We start from the raw sequence: 16,387 nt of genomic DNA, 5'->3' as shown, positions 1-16,387 counted from the left end.
CCTAATTTCAAAGAATAAGTAAGTGCTAGGCATTACTAACTTATTTTTTATAGCTTTATTGAGGCATAATTGATATACAAAAGAAAGTGGATGTATTTAGTGTATACAATTTGATCAGTTTAGATGTAGGCATACTTATGAAACAAGCATCACAATCAAGGTAACAAACACACCCTTCTTTTGGTGGTAATAACATTTAACTACCCTGTTAACAAATTTTTTTTTATTGTTTTTTTTCCATTTATTTTTATTAGTTGGAGGCTAATTACTTTACAATATTGTAGTGGTTTTTGTCATACATGACATGAATTACAAATCTTTAAGCACACAGTTTGTTATTGTGAACAATAGGCAGTGTGTTGCACAGCAAATCTCTAGAACTTCACCATCTTGCACAAATTAAACTTTATACCCATTGAACAGCTCCCCATTTCCCCCTTGCTCCAGCCCCTGACAACAACCATCCTACTGTTCCTGTGAGTTTAACTGTTTCAGATGCCTCATATAAGTGGAATAATACAGTATTTATCCCTCTGTAACTCGGTTATTTCACTTAGCACAATATCCTCCAGGTTCATCAATTCTATTGCATATGGCAGGTTTCCCTTCTTTCTAAGGCTATATAATACTCCCCTGTATGTATATACCACATTTTCTTTATCCACTCATTTGTTGATGGATATTTAGGTCTCTTTTTTGTATCTCGGTTATTCTAAATAATGCTGCATGTGAACATGAGAATGCAGATATTTTTCCAAGATCCTGATTTCAGTTCTTTTGCATGTACCCAGAAATGGAAGTACTGGATCATATGATAGTTTATTTTCAATTTTTTGAGGAACCACCATACTGTTTTCTATAGCAAATATACCATTTTTTTCACCAACAGTGCACAAGGGTTTCAATTTCTACACATTCTTACCAACATTTATTTTCTTTTGTTTCTTTTTAAATAACAATCCTAACAGGTGTGAGGTGATATCTAATTGTGATTTTAATTTGCAGTTCTCTAATAGTGATTCGAGATTCTTTTTACATATATGTTGGCCATCCGGATGGTCTTCTCTGAAGAAATGAATGCCTATTCAAGTTTGTTTGCTTGTGTTTTAATTGGGTTATTTATTTTATTTTACTATTGGATTATAGGAGATCCTTATATGTTTTAGATACTAACCTCTTATCAGAGATATGATATGGTTTAAAGGTATTTTCTCTAATGCTGTAGGTTCCCTTTCATTCTGCTGATTGTTCTTTTTTCTGAAAAAGCTTTTTAGTTTTGGTGTAGTCTCACTTGTCAATTTTTGCTTTTGTTACCTGCGGGGAGCCAGCCTGACTGCTCAGGCTCCTTCTTGGCTCTGAGAGAGATCAAGAGATCCCTCTCTGTCCCGCCACCCCTGATTTATTAAAGCACAGGTTGGCCTTTCTCACCTCCATCAAGGAAATTGCTGTAGCGATCTTTCACCTGTTCACCTGTTGCTGATAAACTCGTCATGATTGAAGCCTGTTTTCTATCCAGTTAATGTTCTATTGATTTCAGTTGGGTGCTAGGGTGATGCTTTACTGATCTTAAGTGGAGGAATTTAAAACACCTGTGCCTGTAGCTCTGCACATGTGCAAACCTTTGATCTATTAGCAACTCCTGTTAGCATATATATAGGTGTGGTATTCTTCAATAAAGTTGGCAGAGTCAGACGCAAGCAGACTCTGTCCCTCTCAACCCCATTCTTTTCTAGTCTTTTCTTTCCTAGTCCTTTCTTTTATTTCTCAGGTATTTCGGCGATTGCGCCCGTGACCGGTTCGTTTGCCGGCAGGCTCCGGCAAGTGGCGCCCGAACAGGGACACGAGCGGATCCCGGACTACAGCCACCCAAAAACAAATAATCCCGCGGGCAGCGTTTAAAGTTGCAGATATTGTGGGTGGAGAGGGTATAGTTGAGAGTAAAAATCATGGGTCAAAGTAGTAGTAAACAGTTCTTTGTTTCTACGTTAAAAATGATGTTAACTGCTCTAAAGTTTATAACTCCTAAAAATCTGCAACCTACCTCCGGGACAGTTGAACATATTTGCAATTTCCCGGAAGACCCAAAATCTAGTAAAAAGGAGGCTGTTGCTTTAACATCTGACTCAGAGTCTGAACTCTCTCATGAGGATCAAGGAGAACTAGATGAGTACAATAGAGAGAATTGGGATGCTTTTACTGTTACAAAAGGGAAGGACAAAGCATCCCCCTTTTTGGAACTTAAAGAAATGTTAACATCCATATCACGGAGAGTGGAGCAATTAGAGTTACTGTCTCCTTCGGGTCCCAAGCCGCAGCACTTCAATACACCGTCTGTTGTGGCAGGATTGGATCCCATTCCAATTCCTCCTATGCCTCCTCCTTTGGTTGAGGCTCCCTTAATACCTACAGCTCCTGTATATTCTCCTTTGAAATTTGAAAAACCTGTCCTTTCCCCACTTCAAATGGCTGTTAAACATGCTAGAGACCAAGGAGAAAGCCTTGAGGGATATTCCATGATTTTTCCAGTTTTTGAAGACGCTAACCGCTGCAGGCATTATGAGCCTGTTCCATTTAAACAGTTAAAGGAGCTTAAGCAGGCTTGTGCCCAGTATGGACCCACGGCACCTTTTACATTAGCTATAATTGAGAGCCTCGGAGCCCAATATCTGCCACCCAACGATTGGAAAGCTATTACACGCGCCTGCCTTTCTGGAGGCGATTATTTGCTCTGGCGCTCCGAGTATGGAGAAGTTTGTGGTCTTATTGAAGATCGTAATCGCCGTAATGGGTTACAAATTAATTTTGACATGCTAATGGGAGAAGGAGTCTTTAGGGCTCTTGATGCACAACTAAATTATCCAGAACAAGCTTACCTTCAGATTAGTGAAGCTGCATTAAAAGCCTGGAAGAAACTTCCCGTTTCTAATAGAAAGACTGAAGATCTTTCGAAAATTCGGCAAGGGCCTGACGAGCCTTATCAGGATTTTGTTGCTCGTCTATTAGATGCAATATCTAAGATTATAGGAGATGAAGAGGCAGGTCTTATTTTAACAAAACAGATGGCCTATGAGAATGCAAATGCTGCGTGCCAAGCCGCTCTGCGACCTTACAGGAAAAAGGGAAATTTAACAGATTATGTTAGAATTTGTGCTGATATTGGCCCTTCTTACCTTCAAGGGCTTTCTATGGCCGCAGCTATTCAAGGAAAGTCTATTAAAGAGGTTTTGTACCAACAAGCAAGGAATAAGGGAAATATAAAAAGAAGCGGGCCACCAGGTAGCTGTTTTTCATGTGGACAAATGGGACATCGTATGGCTCAATGCCCAAAAAGGAACAATAACCCTGATTCGGCAAAAAATCCTAATGTCTGCCCTAGATGTAAAAAGGGAAAACATTGGGCCAGAGACTGTCGTTCTAAGACTGACATAGAAGGTAAACCTCTGCCTCCTGTCTTGGGAAACTGGGTGAGGGGCCAGCCCCAGGCCCCGAAACAGTGTTATGGGGCACTCAAAGCCGAGTCACAACCAAACCTGATCGACTTGGTATCGAAAACCTCTACCGAGCCACCCCAGGCAGCACAGGATTGGACTTGTGTGCCACCACCTGCACAATATTAACGCCTGAAAAAGAAGTTTGGCAGGTGGAGGTTGTTACAAGACCTTTGCAAAGTTAATGAAACTATGGTGGTTATGGGACCACTCCAGGCCAACCTGCCCTCACCTGCTGGGATACCACGTGCAACCTATAAAATAATTAAGATTGTTTTTCTGCTTTTGTGGTTAATAATACTTCTTTTTCCTGGCAGACTGGATATACCTTCGCTCAAGAAGTCGAACTTTCAGTGGTTCACAAAGTCTGTTTTCAATATCTCTTACAGCCTTTTAATTTGTTAAACCTTGTTCTGTTTGTCCTGAATTTCTTCCAGTCCCTCATCTAGGTGTCAACCCTCATGGACTCTTACCTAATCACCTTTGGCAGATGGATGTATGGAAAGACCCATTAGACAATTCATGGCATGGTCCGGATCCAGTATTAATTTGGGGGAGGGGTTATGTATGTGTTTTTCCACAGGATGCCGAAGTACCGCGCTGGCTTCCAGAAAGGCTGGTACGCCAGACGGAGGAGATCCCTAAACCAGCAGATGAGTCGTCTGACTCTTCAACAGAGGAATCTTCTCCCGATAAATCAGCAGATGCATGAGTTTATTCTTCAAGCAAGGAGGATAACTGCAGAGACGGCTCGACCTCGACAAGCCCTAGCTTACACTGTGCTCACTTTGGCCTATGCGATAATCAAGCCTTCCCTCAGCCTGAAGCCAATGCTTTTGTTTCCCGGGCCCATTCTTAATACTGACATTTGCTGGGAGCAAAAGACTCATATACCAACATTTGAAGGCTGAACACTCCCAGGAAACCTGATGAAACATATGGGACTGTTACTTTCCTACAAATGTAAAATTGTGATAGATGTGACGTTTGATACTAATAAGTCCTTTGTGTGGCCTGGGTCAGACTGGAACAATAGTCCTAGTATAAGATGCGTAGCCCCAAATAACACTTGATGGATTTGTGAATACAACCTTTGGTTCTTGCATTTGTCAATGCCTGTCTGAAATGATATATAAAAGATTGTTGATGTTTTCCCATTTGCAAACGCAGCCATTTCCTTTGAGGGAGATATAAAGGCCATTAGTCAAAAGAAAAGGGGGAGATGCGGGGAGCCAGCCTGACTGCTCAGGCTCCTTCTTGGCTCTGAGAGAGATCAAGAGATCCCTCTCTGTCCCGCCACCCCTGATTTATTAAAGCACAGGTTGGCCTTTCTCACCTCCATCAAGGAAATTGCTGTAGCGATCTTTCACCTGTTCACCTGTTGCTGATAAACTCGTCATGATTGAAGCCTGTTTTCTATCCAGTTAATGTTCTATTGATTTCAGTTGGGTGCTAGGGTGATGCTTTACTGATCTTAAGTGGAGGAATTTAAAACACCTGTGCCTGTAGCTCTGCACATGTGCAAACCTTTGATCTATTAGCAACTCCTGTTAGCATATATATAGGTGTGGTATTCTTCAATAAAGTTGGCAGAGTCAGACGCAAGCAGACTCTGTCCCTCTCAACCCCATTCTTTTCTAGTCTTTTCTTTCCTAGTCCTTTCTTTTATTTCTCAGGTATTTCGGCGATTGCGCCCGTGACCGGTTCGTTTGCCGGCAGGCTCCGGCAGTTACCTGTGCTTATTGGTGTCATGTCAAGAAGCTGTCTCTCCAAGTTTTCTTCTAGGAGTTTTACAGTTTCAGGTCTTACATTTAAATCTTTAATCCATATTGAGTCAATTTTTGCATATGGTTTAAGATAAAGGTCCAGTTTCATTCTTTTGTATGTGAATGTTCAGTTTTCTGTACATAATTTGTTGATGAGATTATTCGTCCCCATTGTATATTATCGGCACCTTTTAACTTTGCTGAAAAATAATTGACTGTGTTTGCATGGGTTTATTTCTGAGCTTTCTGTTCTGTTCCATTGGTTTATACATCTATCTGTATACCAATATCATACTGTTTTAATTACTGTAGCTATGTAATATATTTTGAAGTCAGGAAGTGTGATGGCTCCAGCTTTGTTCTTCTATCTCAAGATTGCTTTGACTATTCAGGGACTTTTATGGTTCCAAATGAATTTTAAGTTTTTTTTCTATTTATATAAAAATGCCAGTGGGATTTTGATGGGGATAACATTGAATCTATAGATCATTTTAAGTAGTATGAGCATTAAATAATATTAAGTCTTCTAGTCCATAAAAATAGTATGCCTTTTCATTTATTTGTCTTTATTTTACCAGTGTCTATTTATTTTGCCAGTTTTTAGTTTGCAAGTCTTTCACCTCTGTAGTTTATTTCTAAGTATTTTGTTCTTTTCAATGCTGATGTAAATGGGATTGTTTTCTTAATTTGTCTTTCAAGCAGCTCACTAATTGTGTATAGAAATGGAGCTGACTTTTGTATGCTGATTTTGTATCCTGCAAATTTCATGAATTTATTATTTCTAACAGTTATTTTGTAGCGTGTTTAGGTGACTCTAAATAGTGACATTATTTCATCTACAGAAAGATAATTTTACTTCTTCATTTCCCATTTAGATGATTTTTTTTCCTTGACTAATTGCTCTGGCTAGAGCTTTCAGTACTATGTTGAGTAGAAGTAGCAAAAGTGGGCATCCTTGTTAGTGATTTTAGAGGAGATTTTGGTTTTCTACCATTGAATATGATATTAACTATGGGCTTATCTTATATGCTGTTAGTTGCTCAGTTGTGTCTGACTCTTTGTGACCCCATGGATTGTAGCCTGTCAGGTTCCTCTTTCCATGGGATTTTCCAGGCAAGAATACTGGAATGGGTAGCCATTTCCTTCTCCAGGGGATCTTCCCAACCCAGGAATGGAACCTGGGTCTCACACATCATAGGCAGATTCTTTACCTTCTGAACCACTAGGGAAGCTCTTTCTTATATGGCCTTTATTATGTTTAGGTAAGTTTCTTCACTGTTTCTTTAAATAAGCCTTTAAAAAAAAAACAAACAAATTTTTGACCACACTAAAAAGCATGTGGGGTCTTAGTTTCCTGACCAGGCATTGAACCTGAACCATCTACATTGGAAGTATGTAGTCTTAACCACTGGGCTGCCAGGGAAGTCCCTAAATAAGATTTTTGTGCCTTTTTGTTTCTCTTCTCCTTCTTATAGTCTATAATGTGCATATTCGTTTATTTGATAATGTCCTATAAATCCTTTAGGCTTTCTTCACTCTTTTCCATTATCTTTTCTTTGTTTTTTTGGTTTTTTGTGTGTGAATAATTTCAAATGACTTGTCTTCAAGTCCACTGATTCTTCTGCCTGATCAAGTCTGATATCAAAGCTCTCTATTGAGTTTTTTCAGTGTAATTATAAAATTCTTGAGCTCCAGAATTTCTGTTTGGTTCTTTTTTATGTTTTTTTTTCTTTTTTTACCATTGTTGATATTCTCATTTTTTCATTCATTGTTTCTAGGTATCATTTATTTGTATGTTTGTATTCTTTTGTAAATCACTGAACTTTTTAAAGATGATTTTGAATTATTTATCAAGAAATACATAGATCTCCATTTTGTTAAGGTTGGTTACTAGAGATACATTTGTTCCTTTGATTTTGTCATATTTCCTGAATCTTTGTGTTTCTTGTTGCTTTGCATTGGTGTCTGCACATTTGAAGAAAACAGCTACCTTTCCCCGTCTTTCCTGGCTAGCTTCAATGAAACATCTTCATCAATCGTTCTGCCTAGAGTTTCTGGGAGATCCTCAAACTTATTCTATGAATGTGCATACTCCACTCCTTTCCCTTCTTCCTGGGGGAAAAATCTTTGGTGGTGTTCTGGTTTGCCTGTCTTTAACCTGTGAAGCTCGAAATTATTGGACTCTGAAGAAACCTAGATTGTAGACCATTGGCATAAAAGGTCTCTCTTACGTTCTTCTTTCTCTGCCATTAGATGGGCCACCTTTAGTCCCTACTTCTTTCTTTCTTCTAGAGTTTTACTAAAGCAGCAAGAAAACACTAATCCATTCTAACATTCCTAAGTTTTCCTGCCATTTTCCTAGCTACTCTAACTTTAGTAGGCATATGTCTGCCCTCAAGGTGAAAGAGTTTTACCAACTTTTTTCCAAGCAGGTTTGTCAAACCTCCCAGTGAGGAACAATAGCAGACTGCCCATTGCCATTTGTCCCACGTTCTCTACTTAACAACTTCCACATCACATTTTAGAGTCTGAGACTTGTAGCACTTTAGTGCCATGTACCAAATTCTGTATTAATAGGATACCTCCAGCTTTAAGTAACAAAAGCCCTACTTTGAATTCTCCTGAATACCAAGGACATTTATTTCATTTATTAGGAAGTCTAAAAATATGGTAGACTCCAGAGCCAACTGATTCAGCACCTTAGGTCATCAAGGATCCATATTCTCTGCCACCACAGTGTTGGCTTCTTGCCGAGACTAGTTACTCTCACGAACATAATATAGCTGCCAATAGCAACTAGAGTAATGTACTTCCTTATTTATATGCAGCAGGAGAGTGAAACTAGTTCCTTTTTCCAGAAACTCAAGTCAGTCCTTGTTCTAACTTGTCTTAGGCCTGCCAACCCCCCAGTTAATCCATTCCAAGGACAGTAGTATTATTGTGATTGGCTTTCACTGACCTGAGATAGAATGGATGGTGGAGCATTAGCTTCGATACCCTCTATAGCTAAGCATTTTCCAATGTGTATTCATAAGCAAATAAAGGTCCTGACTCCCAAATACCTCTTCTCTCAATGCTAGCCAAGTTTCTCCCTGTGCTCTTCTGCACCTGAGATCTTTGAAGACTCTATTGCGTGTTTGAGTAATCATTGGCAGAAAAGTTAACAAAGCTAGCTTTGTATTTGTTATCTCTCTTTTGGCTTAAGTTATTGTCATCACTTTAATAATTCAGTAAAGCTAGCTAGACTCCCTGAATGCTTTAGGAAAGCTCCAAGGTTAAAAGTAGCATAACCCCAATATAGTGGCTTAAACAAACAGGGTATTATTTGTGTCATATAAGAAGTCTGGCCATATGTCCTTGAGTGTGTTTCCACAGTAGCCTGACAATGTCAAGGTCAATGTCTGATTATCAGCCTTTTTTATATATGTCTGTTACCTCATGATGACAAAACGGTTGCATTCCAGATATCGAGTTTATATTTTGAGCAGGAAGAGGCAAGTGTGATCTTACTTACATTTTATCAGCCAAAACTAATGACCCATGACCACTCCTAATTGGTAGGTGAATGTGGAAAAGGGGTCTGGGTAAGTCAACCACAATGTCTGCTGCACCCTGACCACTGAATAAAGTATGTCAGCATATACAGTTTAGTACAGATTTACTTTCTTCCAAAAGCTAGAAATGAGTTAAAAACTGGTGATAGTTGTAAGGGTCTAAAAATGCCCAGTCCAGCTGCCCTATCCTGTGAGAACACTTCAGGCGGTCTACCTGTGGTGGCTCTCCTGGACTTGGGAGAATGTGCGCTATCCATGGCCCCCTGCTACCTTACAGTTTTTAGCTCAACTTCTGAGTTCCCACTGTAAGAGTCCAGTTGACTGGGAAACTGAATCACAGTTAATGCTGCAGGAAACCAGTGGACCTTGTTTCTTGTTACCCAACAAGTACCCTGCGTGTTTTGTTCTCATAACTCCTCCCAGTATACATGTGAGGAATAAGGGATTCCTTGAGCCTCCCTTTCCACCTCTGCCCCTCAAAGTGGTCTTTATTCTTAGCATTGGCAGATTGACAGACAGCAGAGAGGACTTTGCCTCCTTGCCTGAAACTCAGGAGCTATCCTCTTCTTTGCTTCAACTCTTCTCTCTTGTTATCTCTATATCTCACTGGATAGTGCATGTGAAGAAGCTATAGTAGAGGGGAAGGTACTATAGCAAAGGGGACTTTATTTTGGCCTTTATTAAGTCCGGCTTTGTTCCTACAGCATCTTGGAGCTGGATGCAGAATAGGGCAAGACTGGAAGGCCTCCTTCCCATGCCTCACCATTTCCAAGCTAGCCCTACTCTGAATAGAGGAAAGATTGAAGCCCTTCTGATGACTCGTAAATAGCCAAGCCTCCTGGGATCCCAGAGCTACTTGGAACCAAGGCAGCAAATAAGAGGTAATTGTCTTTAGTTGCCTTCAGTTCTTATTCTCTTCTTTGTCAGAATGGAGCATCACTGTCTTCCCCTAGGACTTTCCTTCTGATCATGCATTGTAATCTTGTCATGGAATTCTATCTCTGCTTGCTACCACCACATGTACACACTGTGGTTCTGTTCTAAGGCAGAGAAGTAGAAATTTATTCTAGATTTCTGAGTTTAGGGAACTGGCTAAAGGTTTTTCACCATTGGAGCTTGAGAGAAAATGGTATGTATTTTCATTTTTTGTGGAAACTGGACATTCATAGAGAGAAGTGATATGCAAGTAGAACGTCAACATCAGAGATCCTCACACAACTCTTTTGAACAGAGACAGCTTCCAAGACAATGAGGATTATGTGGTAGGAAGTGTCCAGAGCCAAAGAAGCTGATGTAAGTTTAAAATAGGCATGGATTGTTTGAAAGGGCAGAATTCTTATAAGGTTGTTTTTCTCAGTCCAGTGCTGGGCATATATCTGTTTGCTTCTCAGAAGCAGCCCTGTTTTCTGGATCCTCCAGCAGCTATCAATGTCCTGACAGTCTCCCAGTACTGTCTCGTAAAAGAGAGAAAATCAGGTGTCCTTGATTTTAAAACAGATTCCTGATTCCCTGGATAGGTTGTCTCAGGAATGAGTCTTAAAGATGCTGCAAAGGGGAAAGGAAATCTTGAAAATCATTTAGTTTATTTTGCTATCTCTGGAAAGAGCCTAACCCAGATCTTCTCACACAAATGCACCTCTGAATCCCATATATCTAGCAGCAGAGTCCAGAACTTTTGTTTTTAAAGTGATGTGTTTTTTCTCCTGATTAGAAACTACTGCATGTTCATTGTAGAGATTTTGAGAAACATAAAAAGTACAAAGAAAACAAAAACTATATGCAGTCCCACATGTCCAGCGATTGTCACCCATAACAATGTGATGCTTTCTTTCCAATCTCCCACTACTTTCTCAATTTATGTGTTCATGCCCCTTACAAAATTGGGATGATAACCATGTACATGATTTTGTATTCTGCTTTTTTCATCCAACTTTATTTTATTACTATTTTCTCAGGCAAGTAAACATTTTTTAAAATATCTTTTAAAATGATGTTATAATATCTAATCAAATGACTAAAAAAATATTTGATTATTCTCTTGATAATAACCCATACCTTTTCTGAACAAATTTTAGTGATATTTAAAGCATTTAAATAGCAAGTACATTAAAATAAAATCAACTGAAACTTAAGCATATGAAATGGTCAGTGTAATCTGCTAAATGCTATAAAGCAGATAAAGAATTATAAGGCCAGTTCTCTGATCTCAGTGAGATTTTAGGTTTTATTATGGTATGATTTGTTTTTTAATTAGTTGGAGGCTAATTACTTTACAATATTGTAGTGGGTTTTGTCATACATTGACATGAATCAGCCATGGATTTACATGTGTTCCCCATCCCGATCCCCCCTCCCACCTCCCTCTCTACCCGATCCCTCTGGGTCTTCCCAGTGCACCAGGCCCGAGCACTTGTCTCATGCATCCAGCCTGGGCTGGTGATCTGTTTCACCCTAGATAATATACATGTTTTGATTCTGTTCTCTTGAAAGTACAATGTAGCTTAATACTTAAAAACATACAGCTTATAATTTAAAATAATTAGTACATACAGTTAATTATTTTAAAATGCTATTTATTTTACATTCACTCTACTTTTCAAAACTCTATGAGGCAACTTACTGTAAAAGAACAGCTAAAATAAAAGTGAAGATCATCATAAGCAGGGGAAGAAGACAGGAACCAAGACATAAAGGAAGGTAAACAAAAAAAGGAGAAAGAGACCAGTGAAATCAAAAAACCTAATCTAAGAAAAATTACTGCATGGACTGGGAGGCACCTAGCTTTTATTATCTAAAAAGTTCATTTCTTCAGTTATTCATTTGTTTTTTCCGTCCACAAATACTTATTGAACACTTCCCATGTGTCAAGCATTGAGTTAGGGGCTGGGAACAACGATGAACAAAATAGACTTGTCCTCATAGAACCTGTGTTTCACAAAAAGAAACAGACTTTCTCCTAGCTCCTCATGATTGTATCCTCAGTGGAAAATTCAAAGATCTTCCATGTTTCTTCATCTCATATAGGTCCTCAGAAGAAGCAATGAACACTAAGGTAGTTCAAAAGATTTAACATAAAGATTTAATAGTCTATCAATAGAGGATTTGAAATAGAAATAATAAAACTTGGAGAATCTAGAATATGAATGTTTATCACATTCTTCAATGCAATTTACTATGTATATTAGTTATCCTAGATAGCCTTTTGATAATATAGTTGACTTTTTAAATAGTTCTTTTTTTAATTATCTAAGAAATCTGAACACATTACTAACATTTTGAAAAAGAAGAAAAATAAAACTCTCCTTAAGGCTTTGACCTGACTTAATCATTAGCAATATTATATCTCTTTCTTATCTTGTAGATTACCATCTTTTACATACTTGTAATCATATACTACATAAAATTGTCCTTGAATCTTTTTTCACTAATCATTATATGTAAGCATTATATTAATCCGGGCTCTCAAGATAAACAGAATATATATATTCTGTATATGTATACATATATATTCTGTATATATATGTATACATATATATATATATATAGTAAATAAAAGAGAGGGATATTGAGAATTGAGAGTGAGAATGGGCTCATCCAGTTACTGAGGATGAGAAGTTCCAGGAGTTCGCAGCCAGCAAGCTGAAAACCACAAAGTATCAATGTTTCAGTCCAGGTCCAAAGGCTGGAAAAGACCAGTGTTCTACTCAAGAAGTTAAGCAGAAGGCAAGAAGTAGGCAGAGACTTGAGCAGCCCTAGCTAGGCCTCTGAGTCATCCTGTGGAATGTATGTGTTAGTCGCTCAGCCATGTCCGACTCTTTGTGACACCATAGATGGTAGCCCACCAGGCTCCTCTGTCCATCAAATTCTCCAGGCAAGAATCCTGGATTGGGTTGCCATTCCCTTCTCCGAGGGATTTTCCTGACCCAGGGATCGAACCCTGGTCTCCTGCACTGCAGGCAGATTCTTTACCTTCTGAGCTACCATTTTGTAGTCATTTTGGATTATAGTATTTTTATCTTTTCCTAGTTTTTTTACACTTCTGATTAACACCATGATGAACATATTCATGATAGGAATATTTCCATATTTTAAACTGTTTCTTTGGAACAGCTCCCCCATATGCATTTTTGTTTAGGGGTTGGGCTGTGTGTTAAATGTACATCTTTGACGTACTCCTTTCACAATTTGGAACCAGTCTGTTGTTCCATGTCAGTTCTAACTGTTGCTTCTTGACCTGCATACAGATTTCTCAGGAGGCAGGTCAGGTGTTCTGGTATTCCCATTTCTTGAAGAATTGTCCACTTTCTTATGATCCACACAGTCAAAGGCTTCGGCATAGTCAATAAAGCAGAAGTAGATGTTCTTCTGGAACTCTCTTTTTCGATGACCTAGGGGATGTTGGCAATTTGATCTCTGGTTCCTCTGCCTTTTCTAAATCCAGCTTGAACATCTGGAAGTTCATGGTTCACATACTGTTGAAGCCTGTCTTGGAGAATTTTGAGCATTACTTTGCTGGCATGGGAGATGAGTGCAATTGTGAGATAGTTTGAGCATTCTTTGGCATTGCCTTTCTTTGGGATTGGAAAGGAATGAAAACTGACCTTTTCTAGTCCTGTGGCCTCTATTGAGTTTTCCAAATTTACTGGCATATTAAGTGCAGCACTTTCAGAGCATCATCTTTTAGGATGGATGATGGAATACCAGCTGGAATACCATCACCTCCACTAGTTTTGTTCGTAGTGAAGCTTCCCAAGGCCCACTTGACTTCACATTCCAAGATGTCTGGCTCTAGGTGAGTGATCACACCATTGTGGTTATCTGGATCATTAAGATCTTTTTTGTATAGTTCTTCTGTGTATTCTTGCCACCTCTTCTTAATATCTTCTGCTTCTGTTAGGTCCATACCATTTCTGTCTCATTTATTGTGCCTAAGATAGGCAGATGACACCAGCCTTATGGCAGAAAGTGAAGAAGAACTAAAGATCCTCTTGATGAAAGTGAAAGAGGAGAGTGAAAAAGTTGGCTTAAAACTCAACATTCAGAAAACTAAGATCATGGCATCTGGTCCCATCACTTCATGGCAAATAGATGGAGAAACAGTGGAAATAGTGACAGACTTTTTTGCTGGGGTGGGGGGGTGCTCCAAAATCACTGCAGATGATGACTGCAGCCATGAAATTAAAAGGCACTTGCTTCTTGGAAGAAAAGTTATGACCAACCTAGACAGCATATTAAAAAGCAGAGACATTACTTCACCAACAAAGGTCCATCTAGTCAAAGCTATGGTTTTTCCAGTAGTCGTGTATGAGTCTGAGAGTTGAACTATAAAGAAAGCTGAGCGCCAAAGAATTGATGCTTTTGAGCTGTGGTGTTGGAGAAGACTCTTGAGAGTCCCTTGGACTGCAAGGAGATCCAACCGGTTCATCCTAAAGAAAATCAGTCCTGAATATTCACCAGAAGAACTGATGCTGAAGCTGAAACTCCAGTACTTTGGCCACCTGATGCGAAGAGCTGACTCATTTGAAAAGACCCTGATTCTGGGAAAGATTGAAGGCAAGAGGAAAAGGAGACGACAGAGGATAAGATAGTTGGATGGCATCACCGAGTCAATGGACATGAGTTTGGGTAAACCCCGGTAGTTGGTTACTGACAGGGAAGCCTGACATGCTTCAATCCATGAGGTCACAAAGAGTCGGACATGACTGCGCGACTGAACTGAACTGGGATATGTGTTAAGTTTCCTAGAACTGCTGTAGCAAAATATCACCCACTGGTTGACTTAAAATAACAAAACTTTATTATTTTAGAGTTTAGATGTCTGAAATCAAGATTTTGGCAGAGTTATAGCTGAGAAAGAATCCGTTCCTTGTTTCTAACCTAGTTCCTGCCGGTTGCTCGCAGTCCTTGGCATTCCTCAGTGTGAGGATATATCACTGCACTTTTGTCTGTGTGTCCACATGGTACTCTCTTCTCTGTTTTCACATGGGCTTCCTGTAGGACTCCAGTCATTGACTTCATGGCCCATCCTGATCCAGTGTGACCTCATCTTAGCTAATTACATCTGCAAAGACTCTGTTTCCAAATAAGGTCACGTTCACGGTGCCAGCATTAGGACTTCAACATATCTTTTTAGGGAGACACAATTCAACCCATAGTAAGGTTTCTGGCTATTCCTGATAGATATTGTCAGATTGTGCTCTAAAAGCCTGTATTTATTTAAAATATGCCAATAGGGTATGAGAGTAGTTTTATTTTATATGTTTTATATTCTTATAGTAGTTACTGTATCTCTTATGATGATTTGACTCATCATTTTGTAAATGACACATTTTTTTCTCAAGTAAGTTTTTTGCCTGGGACAAAACTGGGAACTGCTGACAGTATTCTTGCAGTGGGAAAATGTATAGGCTCTCATAGGCTATTTGGAATGCCCAGACAGCCAGCAAAAGGGTACTAGGTGACTCCAGCCCTTCCAAGTTGCAAGGAATGTGTGTAGTAGGTTATTTTAGGAGGTAAGGGCATACAGCAGATCAGGAGCACTTGGGCATTGCCATCTCCTGAACTCTTGAATATCATCCTGGAAACAACTGCAGCTACTCAGTCAAACCTCTGGAACAGGTTAAAAAGCTCATTCAGGGTACAGGGCTTAGTCCAGTGACCAGCACTTTTATTTTCCTCACGGTAGCAGGTGTTGGCTGCTACACAGTAGACTAAGCTCCATCTAGTAGGCTACTGCTTATCTGTGTTTTTATGTCTAACACTGCTGACAATAACTGACCTTAATTTCCTCACAACTTCTGTTTAGTCATGGCTTCTGCTCTGCTGTGGCTTCTGTTTCTTGTCCCCTCTTGATGTCTCTTGGCTTCCATCCATACTATTTTCTGCTGATTCTGATGCTAAGTGTTCTGAATTCAAACTCCCCAAGATAGTCTAGTCTCCCCTATTCAATCTAGCTAGGCCCTTCCTCATTCCTGCTGAACAAAGTCTTAGGTTAAGTAGGGCTCATATGAGAAGCCTCGTGGGTAGGGGCCAGTCTATTGACGACTGTCTTTGAAGCTGCTGACTCTCTCTGGTGCAATCAACCAAATGCATGGTAGTGTTATTAATAATAAGCATGGTGACTCTGGCCTCTCTCTGAAGGGGTATCAGACACTCTGAGCCTTTGTCAATGGGGCCAGTGCAAATAGCAGGCCAATGGCCTGGTCTGTCCACTTGACCCTTAGCTCAAATCTCCAGTTCTACATATGTAAGGTTTGGGATAACAGTAACTCTCAGGTGATAGAGAAGCCTTCTAGAGAAGACGTCCAGGAAGAGATGGCAATGGGGCAAAATCTAGAAGGATAGTTAGAGTTGATTAGAGAATACCAGGCTGAGGTTATAGACTGAAGAAAGACATGGACAGGAAATCTTAAGCTGTGTGCAGAAAATTAAGTAGTTCAGTGTTACTAGAATACAGATGTTAAGACAGTGTAAGCTTGTATCGGAACTGATTTATGAAGACCCTATTTGCCAAGTTATAGAGCTTGGACTTTTGGTAAAAGGGAGTCACTGAAATGTTTTAAGCAGAGACATATAATAG

At 39.4% G+C, this 16,387-nt stretch overlaps 1 protein-coding gene across 1 annotated transcript; it reads left to right on the top strand.

The window, feature by feature from the left end:
• The first annotated feature begins 1,316 nt into the window (after positions 1 to 1,316).
• LOC139037750 (endogenous retrovirus group K member 10 Gag polyprotein-like) lies at positions 1,317 to 5,118 on the top strand. The gene has a single exon (XM_070474893.1). It carries the CDS (start codon positions 1,947 to 1,949, stop codon positions 3,615 to 3,617), a length of 1,671 nt encoding a protein of 556 aa, XP_070330994.1. The 5' UTR covers positions 1,317 to 1,946; the 3' UTR covers positions 3,618 to 5,118.
• The last annotated feature ends 11,269 nt before the right edge of the window (positions 5,119 to 16,387 follow it).

This window comes from Odocoileus virginianus, chromosome 12 (assembly GCF_023699985.2).
Source record: "Odocoileus virginianus isolate 20LAN1187 ecotype Illinois chromosome 12, Ovbor_1.2, whole genome shotgun sequence".
Taxonomy (NCBI): Eukaryota; Metazoa; Chordata; class Mammalia; order Artiodactyla; family Cervidae; genus Odocoileus; species Odocoileus virginianus.
This window is presented reverse-complemented; position numbering and strand designations above follow the sequence as displayed.